Source organism: Pongo pygmaeus, chromosome 9 (assembly GCF_028885625.2).
Source record: "Pongo pygmaeus isolate AG05252 chromosome 9, NHGRI_mPonPyg2-v2.0_pri, whole genome shotgun sequence".
Lineage (NCBI taxonomy): Eukaryota > Metazoa > Chordata > Mammalia > Primates > Hominidae > Pongo > Pongo pygmaeus.
The window spans coordinates 78616239-78637201 of NC_072382.2; the positions used below are offsets into that span (position 1 = coordinate 78616239).

A 20963-nucleotide genomic window follows, 5' to 3' on the forward strand; every position below is an offset into this window, starting at 1 on the left:
GATTTTCTATTACGTTGGTGCAAAACTAATTGTTGGGCCGGACGCGGTGGCTCACGTCCGTAATCCCAGCACTTTGGGAGGCCCAGGCAGGTGGATCACCTGAGGTCAGGAGTTCCAGACCAGCCTGGCCAACATGGCAAAACCCAGTCTCTACTAAAAATACAAAGAAATTAGCTGGGCATGGTGGCACACATGCCTGTAATCCCAGCTATTCGGCAGGCTGTGGCAGGAGAACCCCTTGAACTGGGAGGCGGAGGTTGCAGTGAGCCGAGATCGCACCACCGCACTCCAGCCTGGGCGACAGAGCGAGATTCTGTCTCAAAGAAAAAAAAAAAAAATTGTGGTTTTTGCCTTTAAAAAAAAAAAAATATATACATATATTATATACAGCAGAAACTGCAATTACTTTTGCACCAACCTAATAGCATTGAGCCATTAGGCTCTTTGTTGTTGCTACAGAAAATCTTTTATGGTTGAAGCTAGGACAGTACAGGTTCAAATAAGGTTCTATCACCATTAATGAAGTACTTCCTCTAACTTTTTGGTTCTAAATCGTAGAGTAAGAGCTATTTGGTTATGTGAATTCACAGTGCAATTACTGGTGTCCCACTAGCAAGCAATAATGTCAAAGAGAAAACAAAATGCACATTACATTCAACAGACAAACATGAAGCAAGTGCAGGGAAAAGGGAGGAATTGCATTCCTGTTAAGTTTCAGCTTTCTGTAACAGCTGTTCCTGATAATAAAGTATGTTGCTGAGACAGTGGCTTGTTTCCTGGAGTTTCTCTTAGGAATTTCTGACATTTCAGTAATAATTTCCAAATACAGTTTAGGGTTTTCCATAGTCTATTTATTTTAAAGACTGGAAGTTAAATAAGAAGTAACTGGGAAGGGTATTGAACCAGAGACAGGATCAAACTTTTGTTTTCCACAATAGGGAAAACTTTATTTAGAGAGGAGTGTGTGTCAAGTAATGGAGATCAGAGATAGAGAAGTAAGATGTGAAAGACCCAGAGGCGGTAATAAAAAGACGACCGATCAAGGACACAGGCAGACAAGGTACTGCAAAAAGAAGATATCTCCTCAGAGACAGGACTAGGGAGAAAGACAGGTGCTCAAATGTGGGTAAAGTGGCTCTGAAATGGGCAAGAAGGAGTGATAAGAAAGCCATAGGTGGCCGATATCAATACTAGTAGGTTCCCAGCTGTCTTCATTTGGGATTTGACTGTATATGCTATATTGCAGTGTCAAGTTACATCCTCTTAGAGTGTCCTTTCTCTTTGATATTCATTTAGACTTTTAGAACCGTAAAGAGCTCATGCAAACTCATTAAGAATCAAAATGACACAAGCATTAATCTCATCCAGAAGGGTCCCAACATCTAACTTCAATAGAATATTTTCGTTATTTTTTACAATTCTGCCTCTACTAACGAATCACAGAATAGTACACCAATTCTATTTGTAAAAGAAAAGAACTGTTCTACATCTTCTGGTCTCATAATCTGAAAAAGAAATGGGCTGACTGGGCACAGTGGCTCACGTTATTTGACTGATTCTCTGAAAGTGAAAATTTCAAATAAATTTAGCATTGTAACTAGCCATTTTCTTGCTAGCACAGACCAGCTTTTACTCCATTAGGTGAAATTCTTCAAAAGTTCTTTACCTAGTTAATATTTTCCATCAGAATCACAAATACTCTGCTAGTTTGTTGGTAAAAAAGCAAGTTCGGTGTGAATTTTACTGTATTTCAAGAGTAAATAAAAACTGTCAAATCATTTGTAGCTGAGAAGCCTACTCAGGGTTGGAAGGACCGGTTAGTCATTTGGTCTAATCCATTTTTTAATGTGTGGATCAATGTGTGGATGTTTGGACTCCCAAACATCCCCTATTCCTAATAATTCGCTTCCAAGCTTGTTTATTATTAGAGAACTAAGCTTCCTCCATAGAATGAATGGAAAACTTTTGCCCTATGGCTTCTGTCCTCTGGTCTAGTTCTGTGCTCCTATGGGACCACACAGAACAAGTCCACAGCCTCTATAATGTGTTAGTTCTCCAGAGGCTAAAGATAGAAATCAATAATAGTTTTCTAATATCTATATTTGTCTAGTTGGCAAATAGCCTTAAAAATTATTTTAGGGAAATTGATGCACTTGCAAATTTACTTTCTAGATAGTGGGAGTACAATTCATCTAGGCCTGGGTGATAAATTTTAACCGTCACGAACTGTTACAGACAATTTGTTCCATGTGCCACAAAATTTAAAATAAGCTAAGTTTGCAAACACATCATGCTAAATAATTCAAATTTAAATTTTTATTATGACAATTGACATATTAAGTGAAAGAAATGACAGAAGTATTAAAACATTTTGAAAGAAAAAGTTACACAATTAGGCCAATAGCTATAAAATGGCTTTAGGCCTGGCTTATAACACCAAGAGTTCTGATCAGACTGTAGTGAGACACTGAACATTTCATTAACAAAAATATTGGCACCAGCCACAACATATTTTGGTTGTCACTTACAAGGAATATTGTATTTAAACAACTATGCACTGCAATTCTAACACACTAGGTGTTCATACACTGAAGTTAACCCCTGAAGCTTTAAGCTACCAAGAATTCCCATACTTTTAATGCACAATTTACTTTGTGTGTTATCAGAATTACATTTCCAGTTTTCTGATCTTCCCTGCCCCCCCGCCCCCACACACATGCAGTACATTATGTGACAGAGAGCACTCCAGCTTCTATTTGACTAACAGCACGGTCCTGATTACCTCAAGAGTTAGTTTTATGCTAATCTTGGAGCTTCTGCTTTAAATCTCATCTCCTAGAAACCAAATAAAACACTCTGAGAACCTATTCCAGGAATTTTTTTTTAACGCATAGGAAAATAAAGCATTTCATATAAGCATGTTGGAAAATTCAAGAGGCATTCTGATCAAACAGTCCCTGAATTCCAGCTATTACTTTAAATCAAAATTCTAAAAGATACCATTTATAAATTTTTATGTGGAATTTGTATTCTTCACATGGAAACTCATGATCTGCAGGCTTCCCTTCTGAATGAGGATAGCAAAAAACTGACGCTGGCAACACATGAATATAGCTTTGATAGATATTATGACACACTTAGATGAATTTAATTATTTTCAAGAATACACTTGTACTACAAAGGTGAGAAATTAGAATGGCAAAATTATCAGATGGGAAAAAGTACTGACATTTAAACGAAGCTGTGAATATACCATGGTAAAATGTGCCATGTAAGACTGTGCTAGAATCAGAAGTTCTACAAGATTTCAAAATATTTAGTGAATAAGGAGGGAACTGAAACTTGAATTTGACTTCTCTTGCTGCCACGCTTCAGCAGACAACTATTCCTGTGGAATTAAGTCCACTGAATAACCAAATAGAGCAATTCTAGTTTTTTCCTTCTTTTATATGAATAGATTAAAATCAAGCCCTGCTCTACCACCATCTTAGCACAGGACATAACCTTTCAAAGTGTACACAAAACCTCATGGCAAGTTTGGGCAAGCTACAACAGATCCCATCATCAAGAAGCTACTTTGAAAGAGAATAGAACACCAGACTAACATTGAGAATACCCTAGTTAGGCATCACAAAAATCATGCGCTGTAAGAATATGCTGTTAACAGCCAAATCTGGGCTATTGTAGCTGTTCTGATCCTGAAAATCCATTTACTAATATAAGCTAGATCTGTGTGTATGTGTGTGTGTGTGTGTGTGTGTGTGTGCAATTTTCATGCAGTGACCTTAAAGCTTTGGAGACAGGGCTTGTTACTCTAATTTCAAGGCTTGTCCACATAGCAGTTGACATGCACCAATTCTGCTAAAGGGCAGGAGAATGAAAAAGACATGGCACAAATTTTTAAACAATTTTAGGTTTAATTACATAATGCACCTGTAGATGATCTAGCATAAACACAATTGTAAAAAATCTACATCCTATTTTAGGGTATTTTCCCACCTCCCATCCCTTAAAAGCTGTACAGTTATTTTTTTTTTAAAAAAAGGTGACTCTCAAGCAAAATAAACTTTTTTTTTTTTTGCAACATACAAAATAAGTTAAATGATTCAGAAGGTTTTGAGCCATGAAGTTCCCCAATAACTGTGTTCTGGCTGTTCATGAGCATGACGTGCAAGCTGCTGGTCTATGACCAGAACTCAATAAATACAGATCAAACAAAACCGCAAAACACTTAAATTAGATTTCTTTAGAAACTGATGAAAGTCAAGAAAATATATACTTAGGATTAACAATTCCATTCTTAACTTACATCATCCAGTGGCAAAAAGCACGAGGCAAGTATTCAGTCCTTAGCACACTTTCTAGCTTGTACCGGTTTGGCCAAAAAAGGAAAAAAAAATTCCTTTAAAAACGTTTTTTTCTCATTCAAAATATCCAAGAAATGTAATAAATTTCTACTCATCTATTGTTTTGCCCTCTTATATAACTTATGTATAGGATAGTCATATTTTAAAGTTATTAAAATAACATCTTCACTAACTGAAACCATTATGATGTGCCAGAATTGGGTTTACTGAATTTTCCAAAGTGGTATAAACATGAAATGAAAAAAAAATTGTGCTCAGGTGTCCAAAAGGAGGAAAAAAAGTCCACAAATGGGACTCTATTCTAATCGACTTCCAGGAGGGTTTGCATGAATGAATACAAAAAGTGGTGAGTGTATAATCTAAAGTGGTTATATACTAAGCTCATTACATTTTGGCTTATGACTGCTTGCTTGGCAATTACTCTCTTCAACATATTACAGTTACTTAGCAATTCTTGGCACTCAAAAGATGTTCAAAGATAATTTAAGTTGGAGCAAAATATTTTGAAAACAAACTAAGTGAACATATAGCAACTCAGTTTAAATACATTGATAGCAAAAGGCTTTGACCTTAAGGATTGGTATAAAAACAACACAAAAAAACCAGTTAACTTGCCACTTTCAAGGCAGGTTTACAGGTACACACTTTGGGAAAGGTAGATAATATAGGAATGGATTTTAATCTGAGAAGATTCAATAATGGATCACATTAAGCAGAAGAGGGCTAGGTAGATTACAGCAGATATGCAGCCTTGGCATTCTCTGCTTCTTCGAGAACGAGGAATATATTTTGAGAATGTCAAACATCAGGAGAAACTGTTGTCTAGATTTTCTGTAATTAAATGATATTCATAATATTTGTATCTGTTGCAATGCAGCCATCTTATTTCAATAGTTAATGATGGATTCATTTTTATTTTTTCTGATACTTATCTGAAGTGTGTGCGTGTGCACACACACACACATATACACACGTACCATTTAACTCTGGGTCTTTGAATAGTTGTTCTATAGCTGTGAGGCATCACCTTGAATAAGGGACCTGTTCCACTGTATTGGTAAAGAGCGGAGTTCCTAGCTTTTTCTGAATATTAAACTTGTAGATTCATTAGGTTCTTTACAGTTGTGTGGTAGAACTAGCAAAGGGTTAACATCTCTTATGCCCACAAACAAGCTAAAAAAGCATTCCTTGTGACAAAGGACACCCCACCAATCCCACTTAAAAACAGCTAACATTTCCTCATCATTTTGACTATTAACTTAAACAAGTAAATGTCCATGTTTTTCTTAATATACGTACTTTGCTCAAATGTATATTATGGGATGGGTTTCATCAACCAAAAAGTAAAAACTGGGTATGTGTAACACCCTTTTAAAATTAATTTGTTTAAAAATTATTTTTCAAAAGCTTCATTAGCATTTGAAGTTTTTGGTCCTTGGGCAGATCACTTTTATATAGATTGCCAGTAGACACGAATTTATTCTGAATGAAACTACCCTTTATCTTCTGAATCTGTAACCTTGACCAATTGAAAAAAGGATGTCAAGGAAATATAACTTGATGTACATTCTTGAAAATATCTCTGCCATCATTTTGCAGTAATGTGCTAATGATGGAAAATGTTTTACACTAATTTCATCAGCACTGATGTACAAAACCAAAATGTTTTCAGTCTGAGTCCTTTTCACACATATTTCAGTTCAAAGTTTCTGCTTTGTGAAAAGCTGACTAGTTTTCAAACCTTTTCAGAAACTGCAAACTAAATACACTGAATATTAATCTACGTCTCCCTTTAATACATTTGCTACAGTCTAGAGTTTGACATTGGGAGTCCAACTTGTATTTCAAAAAGGGGGGTTTAAATTATTAAAGGGCTCTATTATGTAGCAGCTATTTTGAGTCTAAATCCATGGTTAGTGCTCTAAAAAAGATCCAAGACTGTCTAAACTCTAGATCAATTACTGCTTTCCTATACTTTCTGCAGTTTGTAGTGACTGTATTGTCTTTGTATACAGAACATTTCGTTTTCTAAAATTTTTTTTTAACTTCTTCAGAATACCTTCAGAGTGTACTTCAGTGATCATAAACTTTTTGAGGGACTGAATCTGAACTCCAAGCAGCACAACCGTTTTTGCACTGCTCAAAATTTAATAATCAATAATCAATCTGCCTAATAATGTTTTATCAACAGCTTGGATTACATTCTTGGTAGATGACCTATAATTAATTGATTTAATCAAAATATAAGGTGAGAAGGGGTACATTCACTATCAAGTCGACAAACACTTATTCAAGTTTGGTAAATATCAGGCAGCACAGAACAAGTGGTCTCCAAACCTAAATGGAATACTCAGTCTTTACGATGGTAAAAATTACCTTAGGCTTTCTATAGTAGAAGAGTAAAAATAACTCCTTATTTCACATTAGGCATCCTGTTAAAATTATCTATTTCACATTAGGCATCCTGTTAAAATTATCTACCCATTTAATACTACTTCTGATGACTTGGCTTAACTGAGGAATAGAATAGGTGGAAGAAGGAGCTGGTGTGTCCAGAGGTAGAGACAGGGCACATGGGAGAGTTTCCACACAATAGTGGCTTTACCCAGCTGCAGGACTAAAATGGTAGAGTGAAACTGGGTGGCAGGAAAGGGCACTTGTACATTCAAATCACTTACCTTGCACTAGTAGAAATCTTTATATTGCTTGCCTGTTTTAGATAGTTCAAAAGGTTAATTCTTAGCTGACTTGCAAATAAATAAAACAAACCTAGCTGGAAAGGAGACTGTAAGTAAATGCAGCTCCTTCCACAGCCCTGCTTTACTGTCTGTGAATGTAAGCCCTTCCCTCCCTTCCAGTGGAACACTGTCTCAAAATAAAAATCACAACTTACTTGGAACCACATGCTATTGGTGCATCCTATTTTTAGGTTGCTTTCATTATTTTATTTTTTATACAGATACATACACATTGCTAGAATCAAAGCAAAAATATTAATGGGCAGGTACTACAGAACTAAAGTGAAACAAAACAAAACAACGAACAACTGAAAAACAATAGCTATAAACTTTCAAGGCCAAAAGATAAGATTTAAGGGCAATACCTGTTGAAGAAGGAAAAGGAGTATAAAGTTCCTAGAGAGGTATTTATAATGCAAATCTAATGCCAGCTTTTTAGCAATAAAAAAGAGAAGTGCTTTACTATACACTGACTAGCACATAATACTTAATTTGGAAAGAAAAATTAATGACGTTCCTTGGGCCAGCAGCAGATATGGTGTGTCCATTGCCGGCAACAGACACAACACCGGAACAGAAAAACCCAAATCCCAGGGCAAAAGTATTCACAGAAGTAATGGTTGAAGGTTTCAGGATTTAACAGGCTAGGTTTAATCACAAATGCTACACTCTGTACAATGTTATGGCTCTGCCTGAAATTTTACAGCTATAACAGAAACTAAATAAGACAAAGTTCATATTTTAGTGTCAATTACATGTTAGGTATTTAGTTAGTTACAAACCCTTTTTTCTTGAAACAAAGGGCTTTTCTTTAAAGTGTTGAGATGTTTGAAATGGATGTCATGCCTATTAATTACATCGGCAGTTCTCATTCAACTCTATGTTGGTTGTATGACTATTAATGAATTTTAATAGAAGTCTAATGGCCAAAGGCCAAAACTACATTCAAACTCTGCTAATATATCCAGGCAGATAGGAAATTCCAACACACACACACACGCACACACACAAACACACAAGCACACACGCTAAAACTCAAACTAAAAACCTCCCAAAGGAACTGCTTTGTTTGTAGACTTCAATTTGAAGTAGATACTAAGGGCAAGAATAGACCAGTTAAAATTCACCTGAAAATCTCTTCCCAGTCTTCAAATGTGCTAAAATATCACTGTCAGCTTAGCATCTCTTCATGTATGTTATATATAGATGTATTTTTTTCAAAATGATATTTCAGATACTTAAACATCAAGTGGCCAGAAGACAAGAGTTATACTATTGGCAAAGTTTACAGTCCACCCAGGCCTTAAGAAAGACCACATTCATTTCACTAATAACTCTCCACCAGACACAATATATTTGAGGCCACCTTATTACCACTGCATAAAGCTTATTTAAAAAAATTTGTTGCTAGCACAGTCTGGTTGGCAAAGCTTCATTATACATTTTACTGTACAAATGCTTTTCAGATGATTTTATTTTTTTTTAAAACAAGAAACTGCTATAACAAAAATTTAGGTTAATTATGATGGTACTTTCACTGTCTCTTCTTTATTAAGTATGGTTATCTCCAATAGTAAACAAGTTGATTTCACAAAGGCTGTTACTAAATGACTTATGTATGATGTTATCTACAACTCTCAAACTGTAACAGTACAGACTTGAACTTTTAAATTGTCTGTAAATCATCATCTATGCCATGAATGTTTAAATATAATATATATTTAATATGAAAAAGCTAAAGCACAAGTGCTTTCTCCCACCCCTAAATTCTGTTTTGGGCCCTCACAGATTTGGAATGCATTCTCATCCACCCTTTTTCACAAAGTCAGGAGAGCTCAGGAAATATAAAGTCAAAAATATACAAATCTTTGTTGTTATTATAATAAGATTTTTTTCCATGAATGAAATTACCAAGGACCATGAACCTGGAAAAAGAAAATCAAAAGGAATTTACAGCAATTATTTATCTTCAAAGTTCAAAACTGGTCACTTCACAGAAAGACTTCAGGATTTGTTGAAATTTTTCTTCTAAAAGTCATTCTGTAGTGGAGTTTTCTAGGAAAAATTAAACAGCTTTTAATAACTGGCCCGCTGGTGTGAGAGCTACCGTGGAATAAATTAGCACAAAAATGGAAAAAAAGTCTTATAACTGTTCACTGTTACAGACATAATCAACAAGGTCAGTCACTCTCAAAAGCTCATCTTCCTCCTCTTCTGGTGCTCCTGCCTCCTGCCCACCATTTGTCCCATTGGAGGCTAGGCTTGCACTGGCTGTGCTGTTGTCCTTGGGGGTCTGAGACTTCTCAGTAGGCTTGCCAATCAAGTTCTCAATGGCTTTGCCAGGGCTCTGTCCATTGGTTGAAGGTAAGTCCACTAAGCTATAGTCCAATGGGCTCCCCACTTTGCCTACATTTTCAAAGTCCTCTTCCTCATCACTTTCTATCCGGTACGGCTTCTTGGTGCTCTCTTGTTCTGAGGGCAGGACCCTAGGCTGGCTGTCATGGGCAGGCTGATTTGCATCTCCATGAGCATTGTCACAACTCTCCTCCTCATCCGTCTCAATCCGGTGTAGCCGTTTGCGGGATGGTTTGCCTTCCTCTTCCTCCTCCTCTTCATCTGCTTCTGAATACTCATCTGTGCTTCGGCCCCGCTTTCGAACTGACCGCTTTGATTCTTTAGCTAGCTCGTCATCTTCAGAGTTCTTGGACAAATAGCTCTCTAGAATAAACAGCACATTTAAGCCATTGGCACGGTTAACCATAAATGAATTTAATTCTCCTTTTCCTCCCCATATTCACCCCACGTCCTGCTTTCAGAATTGCTTGTACATAAATGTTTCCTTTCAATAATTGGCCTGATTTCTCTCTTCTCAGTCCCATAACAATGCCCAATATGATTCATGGTGTACTTTATTTATGACTTTAGACAATATTTTCTTTTTTTTTATTGAGACAGAGTCTCACACTGTTGCCCTGGCTAGAGTACAATGGCGTGATCTTGGCTCACTGCACCCTCCGCCTCCCAGGTTCAAGCGATTCTCCCGCCTCAGCCTCCCGAGTAGCTGGGATTACAGGCACCCACCACCACGCTCGGCTAACTTTTTGTATTTTTAGTAGAGACGGGGTTTCACTATGTTGGCCAGGCTGGTCTCGAACTCCTGACCTTGTGATCCATCTGCCTCGGCCTACCAAAGTGCTGGGATTACAGGCATGAGCCACCATGCCTGGCCTTCTTTATTTTTTGAGATGGAGTCTCACTCTGTCTCTCAGGCTGGAGTATTGTGGCACAAACTAGGCTCACTGCAACCTCTGCCTTCCAGGTTCTGCAATTCTCCTGTCTCAGCCTCCCAAGTAGCTGGGATTACAGGTGTGTGTGCCGCCACACCCAGCTAATTTCTTTGCATTTTTAGTAGAGACGGGGTTTCACCATGTTGGCCAGACTGGTCTTGACCTCCTGGCCTCAAGTGATCTGCCCATCTTGGCCTCCCAAAGTGCTGGGATTATAGGCATGAGCCACTGTGCCCAGCCAACAGCAGATTTCTTGGGGAAGATGTTTGATAATGCTTGAATTAAATGAAGATAGGTTAGTTCAAACTAACAAACTCCTTCCCACTAATACACAAATTAGGTTATCATGTCAACATGCTGATAAGGAAAGATTCAAACTGGACACCCAACTCTGTACATCTTAAACACTGTGCCAACTCTCATCTTAGTTATCAGACGCCCTTGGTAGTCTTAATTGTCTTCTCTTCTTTGTCTATATAGTTGGGCCTCCCTATCCATTAATTTAACCAACTGCAGATGGAAAATATTCAGGAAAAAAATAGATGGTAGTATCTGAACTGAACATACATAGACTTTTTTCTTGTCATTCACTAAACAATACAGTATAGCAATTATATAACATTTACACTGTATCAGGTATTTTAAATATTCTAGAGATTATTTAAAGTATATAGAGGATATGGGTAGGTTATATGCAAATATGACACCATTTTATACGAGGGACTTGTAAATCCAAGGATTTTGGTATCTGCGGGGATCCTGAAATCAATCCTCCATGGATACTGAAGATGACTCTACTTCCATTTTAGAAGAACTCACCTAGTCTCACAACTTGGCATGCCATCTATGTGCTAACGGCTCTCATATTTATTTTAGGCAACCACTGAATTCCAGACTAGTATATCAAACTGCCTACTCGACATCTAGGCTTGGATATCTCTAAAAAGGCATGTCAAATGATGTGTCTAAAACTGGGCTCCTAAACTTTCTCCTTAAACCTGCAGCACTGTGGTCTCTACCAACTTAGTTTTTGGCAATTGCTCCTCCAATTGCTCAGTCATCCTTGATTCTTTTCTTTCTCTCATCCAACCCAACGGTAAATCCTTTGGGTCTCACTTTAAAACATATCCATAATGTGACTGCTTTCATCCCTTTACTGCTACTGACCCAGTTCCACCCTCCCTCATCTCTCACCTGGACTATTACAATGACTTCCCAATGGGTCTTCTAGCTTCTGCCCTGGCCCCCTTCAATCTATTCGTAACACAACTACCACAGCAAATTAAAATCTAAGTCAGATCATATCACTCTTTTGCTCAAAATGTGGGATGGTTTGCTTTCCTCTTCCTCCTCATCTGCTTCTGAATACTCATCTGTGCTTTGGCCCAAATGTTTCTCACCTTACACAAAATAAAAATCCAAAGTCTATACAATGTCCTACTCTGTGTTATTTAATATGATAAACACTAGTCACATGTGGTTATTTTAAATTTAAATTAGTTAAAATTAAATAAAAATAAAAATTCAGTTCCACGGTCACACTAGCCACATTTCAAGTGCTCAATAGCCATATGAGGCTAGTGGCTATTGTAACGATCACACACATATAATCAGTGCAGAAAGTTTAACTGCACAGCACTATTTATCATCAGAGGTTAGCACTTTTTTTATGTAAGAGGCAGGCCCTATAGTCTCAGTCACAACAACTCAGCTTTTTGAGAAAGCAGGCAACAGACAATATGTAAACAAATTGGTATGGTAGTCTTCCAGTAAAAATTGTATTACAGGGCAGGGTGCAGTGGCTTACACCTGTAATCCTAACACTGTGGGAGGCCAAGGTAGGGGGGATCACTTGAGGCCAGGAGTTTAAGGCCAGCCAGGGCAACGCTGCAAGATCTCATCTCTATAAAATAAATTTAAAAACTAGCACAGTGTGGTGGCTTATGCCACTTCTAGCCACTTGGGAGGCTGAGGCGGGTAGACTGCTTGAGCACAGCAGATTGAGGCTATGGTGAGCTGTGATTGTGCCACTGCACGCCAGCCAGGGTGAGACCCTGTCTCAGAAACAAAAACAAAAACCTTGCTTTTTTATTTATGTAAGCAGGTGGGCTGTCATTTGCTGACTGGTCCCCACTGCCTTCTTTGCTTCATCTCATTATGTTTGCCTTCACTCATTCTGCTCCAACAACCCTGCACTCCCTTCTGTCTGCTGAACATGACAAGCACAAACATACCTCAAGGCCTTCATATTTATTGTTTCATCTGCCTGTATCATTCTTCTTTTAGATAAGTGCATGACTCACACACAACATTTCTTTCAGGTCTTCTCTCAAATGTTTTCTTAGTGAGGATTTCCTTAGTATATTATCTGAAATTCAACTACTTTCCCAACCCCCTTTTCTCCTTTATTTTTTTCCACAGCACTCATCTCTAATATATCATATATTCTACTTATCTATCTTGTTTATTGTCACCTTCTTCCCAACTAAAGTAAGAGTTTCATAAGAGCTATTTTGTTTGCTGTTATATTCCAGTGCTTGGAATAGGGCCTAGTTTAATAAATATTCATATTTAATGGCTTAACTAATGCATTTATGTTTGTTTCTGTGACACATGAAGGTAAGTACACATTCGAAAAGGATGTTCACCTCCCTTCTTTAGCATCCCACATCCAAACATTTTATTTCCCTTTCTCTTCTGTCTTGGGCTCAAACTTAAATTCATGTTTAATCTATGAAAGCAAAACAATCTTCCAAACAGGCCATAAAGCCGGGCGCGGTGGCTCATGCCTGTAATCCCAGCACTTTGGGAGGCCAAGGTGGGCGGATCACCTGAGGTCAGGAGTTCGAGACTAGCTTGGCCAACATGGTGAAACCCCGTCTCTACTAAAAATACAAAAATTAGCCAGGCCTGGTGGCGCATGCCTAAAATCCTAGCTATTGAGAAGCTGAGCCAGAAGAATCATTTGAACCTGGGAGGTGGAGGTTGCAGTGAGCCGAGATTGCACCACTGCACTCCAGCCTGGGTGACAGAGTGAGACTCTGTCTCAAAAAAAAAAAAAAAAAAAAAAAAAAAAAAAAAAAATATATATATATATATATATATACACACATACACACACACACACACGTATATATATATATAAAATAAATAAAACAAAAAAGACTAAATGGACGTCAGAAATTCATATTTTAGAACTTGTCTTGTACTACTGGTAGGGGGCACAGTTACAGCTATTAGGAAATAAAACGGTTTCCAACTGAAATCATAGTCAAGGTGGAAAGAGACAGTAGGCACTTTTATTTGAAACCTTTTAGCTATTAAGGACATAAGAGGTTATTTCAAAATGAGGGCCATGAATAAGGGAGTAAGAAAAAGAAGTAGAATAATCTTGATCAGATCACAATTTTCTGAGACTTTTCTAGTTTCAATGAAAATTTAAATTACAATGGAGATCTTAAAAATTAGCCTCTTACCAAGTATCTTTTATTTAAACTATGGTAGGCACAAAATTATAGGTTTTATCTCAAAGATACTACTGGTCATACGGATTTTTTTTTTTTTTTGAGACACAGTCTTGCTCTGTCACCCAGGGTGGAGTGCAGTGGCACAACCTTGGCTCACTGCAACCTCTGCCTCCCAGGTTCAAGCAATTCTCCTGCCTCAACCTCCTGAGTAGCTAAGATTACAGGCTCATATCACCACACAGGCTAATTTTTTTATTTTTAGTAGAGACAAGGTCTCACCATGTTGGACAGGCTGGTCTTGAACTCCTGGCCTCAAGTGATCTGCTTGCCCTGGCCTCCCAAACTGCCAGGATTATAGGCGTGAGCCACCATGCCTGGCCTGGTTATATGAGTTTCAAAGAATGGTACAGAATCACAATCCTGAGTTCACTTTATAATGTCTATTTTGCCCTGTCCAAACTTCTATACATAGGAGACCTATGTCTTACCTTCACTCTCTGAGCTAGAAAGTCTTCGCTTGTGTACTCGCCTTATTTCTTTACCACGTCGCAAACTCTTCTGGGAACCGTCACTTTCTGAGTCTTCTTTGTAGTTAATTTGTCTTTTCTGATTTCTCCTTGACCGCCTTCGCCGAGTTTCTACAAAATCATCACTAAAATCATCACTGAAGTCACTTTCTATTTTAAAAAAAGGAAGAAAAAAGTACAAAATTTAAGTCTATTAAGTAGAAATGTAGCTTAGGTTATAAAAATGAAAAGCTACTAAGCAGAGTTCAGTCATAAATATTTTTAAGTGAACAGTAACTTATAAAAGTTACTTTATGAGTCTCATTTTATTTGAGAGAGTATCTCACTATCACACAGGCTGGAGTGCAGTGGCATGAACACGGCTCACTACAGCCTCAACCTCCTGGGCTCAAGAGATCCTCTGGCCTCAGCTGCCCCAGTAGCTAAAGCTAGGATCACAGATATATGCACTACCACTCCTGGCTACCTACCAAAGTGTTGAGATTACAACATGCCTGGCCTTCAAGTCTCACTTAAAAAAAAAAAAAAAAGAATGAGTCAATCTGTGAGGGTTTTTAATGCCAAACTTCACAATATATACTCTTAGCGGTGAATCCTCAAGATTAGAAAATGTTTTATCCTTTTTAGTTTGTTTTTGAGACAGAGTCTCACTATGTCACCCAGGCTGGAGCACAGTGGCGTGATCTTGGCTCACTGCAAACTCCACCTCCCGGGTTCAAGCAATTCTCCTGCCTCAGCCTTCCGAGTAGCTGGGACTACAGGTACCCGCCACCACACCTGGCTAATTTTTGTATTTTTAGTAGAGATGAGGTTTTGCCATGTCGGCCAGGCTGGTCTTGAATTCCTGGCAAGTGATCCGCCTGCCTCGGCCTCCCAAGGGATTACAGGTGTGAGCCACCACACCCGGCCTAAATGTGTTATACTTTTTTAGAAATAGTCCTTACTGCAGTCGACCTACAGCTACCTGGTCAGGTACACAGCTGCCATGACTGCTCTTCTTGGTAGACGGCTACCACAAATCCGTCTCCTGATAATCTGCTGTTCTACCTGTGGCTATAGTCATAATGTATTGCAGAGGTTATGCCCTCTAACCAAAGAAAACTCATGAATCCGTTCCACATAAATACAAGATATATTTTTGACTTTTCTCCATAAAGAATACAAATCTGCTAAATAAAGCACACAGACCTACTCAAACTTGCAAAGCACTGCTAAATAGCATTGTTCCTGTCATCTCTGATCAATAAACCAGAGTGAGGCTGTGGCATTATGTCACAACTGTTTTTCAGAATGTTAAATTCCACCGAAGTATGACATTCAAGCTTGTTATTCTTTCGTGGATTTCAAACATTTCAAAATAGCTAGCCAATAGGTTGAAGTGGTTCTCATTGGCCAAATTTGGGACAAATGGAGCCTAAATAGTGATGGGAATGTAGTATATCCACTGATCAGAATAAGAATCCACGAGTTTACATTGACATAAATAAATAAACATATGGAGGAGAAGGGAAATGTTCTTCCTTACAGAACAACAATAAATAAATAGAAATGACAGAGTTAGAATTATCCACAGGAACTAAAACTAGCAGGTGAAATATAAGGAACAGGGTATTTAAATAGTCTCAAATTCCCACAAATTACTTATTAATTATAAGGAAAAATAATAAAGAGACTCAGAAGACGCAACATTCTCTGTGCTATTACCGCTATAAATGCATAATCTGAATCTTATCACAAGGAAACAAAAGAAATCCAAACTGAGAAACATCTACAAAACAACTAGTAGGTACTCTTTAAAAATATCAAGATGAGACAAAATTTGAGGATTATTCCAGATTAATGGTGACTAAAGAGATGTGAATAAACACATAGCCCTGGAATGGATCCTGGGTTAGAAAAAGAAAAAAAAGATATAAAGAATAATATGGAGATACTTGATAAAAATTTGAATGTGTACTGTTAATTACGTAATAGCATTATATCAATGTTAAAATATCTGAATTTGGTAACTGCATTGTGGTTATGTAAGAAAATGTCCTTGTCCTCAGGAAATAATCACTGATAAAGGGGCATGATATTATCATACTTATTTAGACAGTTTAGGAAAAACGATAAATAAAACCAAAAAAACCCCACAAGGATGGCCAGAGTCTGATACTCATATCTATGGTTCTTCTCCAATAAGATGACACCTATCAATTTGCCAATTGCATAAAGCACGCATTTCTTTTAGCGGTTGAGCCTCTATTTACTCACTTAATAGGGATAAGCATACTCTATAACAACATCAACTACTGTTAATCTGTAAAAACTACTCAACACTGACTGTGGTCTAAATGAGAGTTAACTTATATTCTTCTCTCTCCAACAGCTGGGCATCTGAGGGAAATGTTCACAGTTTATTGAGAATGATTGCCAAGAAACCCTATGAAGATGAAGGTTTAGGAGCGGAAACATTTGACAACCAAGGAGTCATCACAATCCTACTAGGCATCTGATATGAAGTTAACGTATCAATCAGTATGTATTTTCTCAGATGTGCTTTCTATGAGAAAAATTTAGTCAGAAATAAGTCTTAAGAACAGAATTTTAAGAACTCTTAACTCCAGAAGTCATAAGAATTTGTTGAGCTGGCCAGCGTGCTGGCTCACGCCTGTAATCCCAGCACTTTGGGAGGCCGAGGTGGGCAGATCACCTGAGGTCGGGAGTTTGAGACCAGCCTGGCCGACATGGAGAAACTCCCTCTCTACTAAAAATACAAAATTAGCCAGGCATGGTGGCGCATGCCTGTCATCCCAGCTACTTGGGAGGCTGAGGTAGGAGAATCGCTTGAACCCGGGACACAGAGGTCGCAGTGAGCCGAGATGGCGCAATTGGACTCCAGCATGAGCAACAAGAAAAAAAAAAAAAAAAAAAAAGAATTTGTTGAGCTACCATATGGCTACAGATTATTTTTACCAGAGTCTCTACTATTCTCCTCAGATTCCTCCTCTTCATCATCATCGGAATATTTTTTCTTTGGGGTCTTTCTTCGCAAACGCCTGCTCTGCCTCATTGGCCGAGAGGGGTGTCGCCTCAGTCTACGGCTACAAAAGTCAGTGTCACTGTCATCATTAGATGGCGGATCTTCTTCACTTTCATCTGGGTTTTCATCAGACACAACAAACTCATCTTGAGATCTGTCCAAGAGAAACCAGATAAAAATACAATGGTATTTAGAAGAGTGAACCCATTTTTAAGAGCTCTGAGTTCAAATTCTGGTGAGCCCAGTGAATCATTAAGTATAGTGCAACATATCTGGATAACTGTATCAAATGCCCTATTTATAAAATGGGGAAAATGTTTTGCCACCTATCCTCTTAGGAGGGGTTGTAAAGATGAATTAATGTTGATTTCTGTACTGCTTTGACCTCTTGGGATGTCCCCCACGTTAAATTCGACATATTCAAAAGTGAATTCATTATTTCCCAATCTACTTCTCTCTTCTGTTCCCTGGCCTGGTATTTGGCACCATCACTCATCCAGTAACTCCAACCAGAAACGTGGTATTTATCCTAACTTTCCCCTTTTCATTTCTCATATCTAATAAATTAATAATTTCTCTAGAGTCTACCTCTTAAAAGATAATCTCTCAAACCTGATCTCTTCTGTTTTCAGCTTTTCATACTCACCTAAACTACAAAAGCAACTCCACAAATAGTTTCTCTAATATCTAGTCTCATTTCCCCTCAATCTATCCTCCAAATGAATGCCAGGATGAATCTTTCTGAAGCGTAAATCTCATATTAATTTAGTGTTTAAAACCCTTCACTGGTTTTGTATAATTTTCAGGATAAAGTCAAAACACTTATGCACGACAAATAAAACACTCCCTAATCTGGCTCTTTTTATCACTTGGCCACATCTCCAGTAGGACACTCTCTACTTCATCCCCTTATTCCTGCTATCCAGAGCCAACAGGAGTTTCCCAAACATTCTATGACATTTTGCAGCTTGCCGTCTTGGACATATGACTTCTATGCTTAGAATACCTTTTTCTTATCCTGCTTTTAGTCTCATACTTGTTGATTCCAAATACTCATTCTTCAAATTTCAGATCAAGCTTTACTTCTACTTTAAGGTTTACTCTTTGGATTAAGTCAACTTTCCTCTGTAGCCTAATTTATCTTTCCCTGTATTTTAGTAGCAGTTATGCAGAATGACTTTGTGTGTGTGTGTGTGGTTTATATGCTTGTTTCCTCTTCTAATAATCTGGAAGGAGAAACTCTGCAGTATTGTTTCAATTCCAACTCTGCAAAGAAGTCTTTCTTGATCTTCTATACTGGATTACCAGTCCCAAGTCCAACTTCTATGAGTCATGAGAGGATAATATCTTATTTATTTTTCACATAGGACTGGACCCCTCACGGACCTGGCAGAAGGTGGCATAGAGGTACAGAGAAAGCTCTCAACAAATGAAGGTTTAATTGTAGTTAGTAAAATTTAAATACAATTTTGAATGTTAAACAACCATAAATCTATTTTCTGTTCTAAACTTTAAAAATGGGCCAAAATTAGTATTCTTGAATCTGCTTTAAATATCCTGAAAATAAACAGAGGTTGTCTATGTACATGAAGAAGAAAACCCTCATCACAGCATGGGCAAGCCTCTCTGCTAGCCCAGTCCTGTTCCTGCTGGTATCTAGGGATTGGGGTCTAGTAGGAGACCACACACCCATCACTAATCTTGAATTCATCCTCGCTCTCTTCTTCATCCAGGTTGCTATCACTGTCCAGATCGTTTAATCGCCGGCGTTTCTTCCTTCGAGCAGCAGCTGCCCTCTGGGGTCGTTTATTTTCTTTTCTTTCTTCATCCAAAATAGTAGAGATGTCTTTCCCACGATGACCTGTGATGGTGGAGATATCTTTTCCTCGGCCAACTCCTGAATTTGGGGGAGGGAAGTTCGGGTAGAGAAAAATATGTGTTTATTAAAAGCTTCCCTTTAATTTCTAGAGACAGTCCTTATGCTTAGCAGCTCTTCATTTCTTTATTTTCTTCCTACAAATATGCAGTTTTCTCATGACTTCAGCTGACAGAGGTCTCAGAGTTTTAGCATTCGTTTATCCTACTGAAGAGAAGTTTACTATGTAGGGAACCTCGTGTTTTTTAAATTTTTATACAATTCACACACCATAATATTCACCCTCTTAAAGTGTACAATTCAGGCGTTTTTAGTATAGTCACAAAGTTGTGCAACCATCACCACTACCTAACTCCAGAACATTTTCATCACCCAAAAAAGAAACCTCATACCTATGAGCAGTCACTCAAGAATCTCTTCTTGAAAGCTGTCTTTTGGACAAGGCTTTAGAAAGAGGCCAATAGAGTTTTTAAAAACAGTGTTTGCAGGACAGAAAAAGTGAGAATTCAGCAGCAAAGATGTAAATAAAACATACATCTCTGGAAAAGCCTTAAACAATCTACTAATTAATCTTTTCCAGAGTTTTCATAATAACTAAGCAGAAACCAGAACGTTCCATATTGGAGCATTGGTTAATAGTGCTTTAATTAAATTACCTTCAAGTTCTTCTATTTTAATGTCACTTACTAAAGACTATGAAATTAAGAAACCAATTTTTAATAGGTTAACTTAAAAAATTTTGGTTTAAATTATTTTGGTTCTGATTATCCATGATTTTTGAGACTTTGTAGTCTCAAAGACAACTGAAAAGTTTCCTCAGTTTTCTATATGAAATCAGAAGTAAATTTTTTAACCTATGCAGGAACATCAATGTTTTATATCAGCTTGTAAAACAAAACTGCTTTAAAAGTAATTAGTAAGATCTGAGTCTATACACTGACATTGTGTCCACAAATTACTCTAAATCTGAGACAACTAACATCAGTACTAATCATGATACACAATGGGAGAGAGAATAAAAATATATGCTCACTGCCCTAATTTGGGCACCTGAATGAACTTCTTGGCAGAGTTCTATGAAGAAGACAGAATGACAAACACATACCTCCTCCATCGGCTTCTTTGATATCATCTTCAATAGCTTCATCAATTGCTTCATCAAACTCATCAAATCTAAAATATACACAATGATCACATTATAGCCTGTCCTGGCTTTTTTTTTTTTTTTTTTTAATTATTTTTATTTATTTATTTTTGAGATGGAGTCTCCCTTTGTCGCCAGGCTGGAGTGCAGTGGCGCCATCTCGGCTCACTGCAACCTCTGCCTCCCGGGTTCAAGGGATTCTTCAGCCTCAGCCTCCCGAGTAGCTGGGACTACAGACGCGCACCACCAAACCCAGCTAATTTTTGTACTTTTAGTAGAGACGGGGTTTCACCATGTTGGCCAGAATGGTCTCGATCTCTTGACCTCGGGATCTGCCCGCCTCAGTCTCCCAAAGTGCTGGGATTACAGGTGTGAGCCACCGCACCCAGCGGGCCTTTTATTTTTAAAGATTACCTTTAGCAGATGTCTGTTACTGTCTGATTGTTTATGTCCCCTCAAAATCCCCATGTTGAAATATTAAATCTCGAGGTGATGGTATTAAGAGGTGGGGTCTTTGGCAGAGCCCTCATGT

General features: G+C 37.9%; 1 protein-coding gene across 3 annotated transcripts in view; it reads right to left on the reverse strand.

Annotated features, from left to right (window-relative positions):
* Positions 1-2301: 2301 nt before the first annotated feature.
* Positions 2302-20963, reverse strand: part of RSF1 (remodeling and spacing factor 1) — a 159100-nt gene continuing 140438 nt past the window's right edge. For all 3 annotated transcript variants that reach the window (XM_054437840.2, XM_054437839.2, XM_054437841.2), the window contains 5 exons: positions 20393-20460; positions 19101-19308; positions 17345-17565; positions 14348-14536; positions 2302-9823 (listed from right to left, as the gene is read on the reverse strand). In XM_054437840.2, the coding sequence (XP_054293815.1) occupies positions 9249-9823; positions 14348-14536; positions 17345-17565; positions 19101-19308; positions 20393-20460 (1261 nt within the window). In that variant the 3' untranslated portion in view covers positions 2302-9248. The remainder of the gene's footprint in view (positions 9824-14347; positions 14537-17344; positions 17566-19100; positions 19309-20392; positions 20461-20963) is intronic.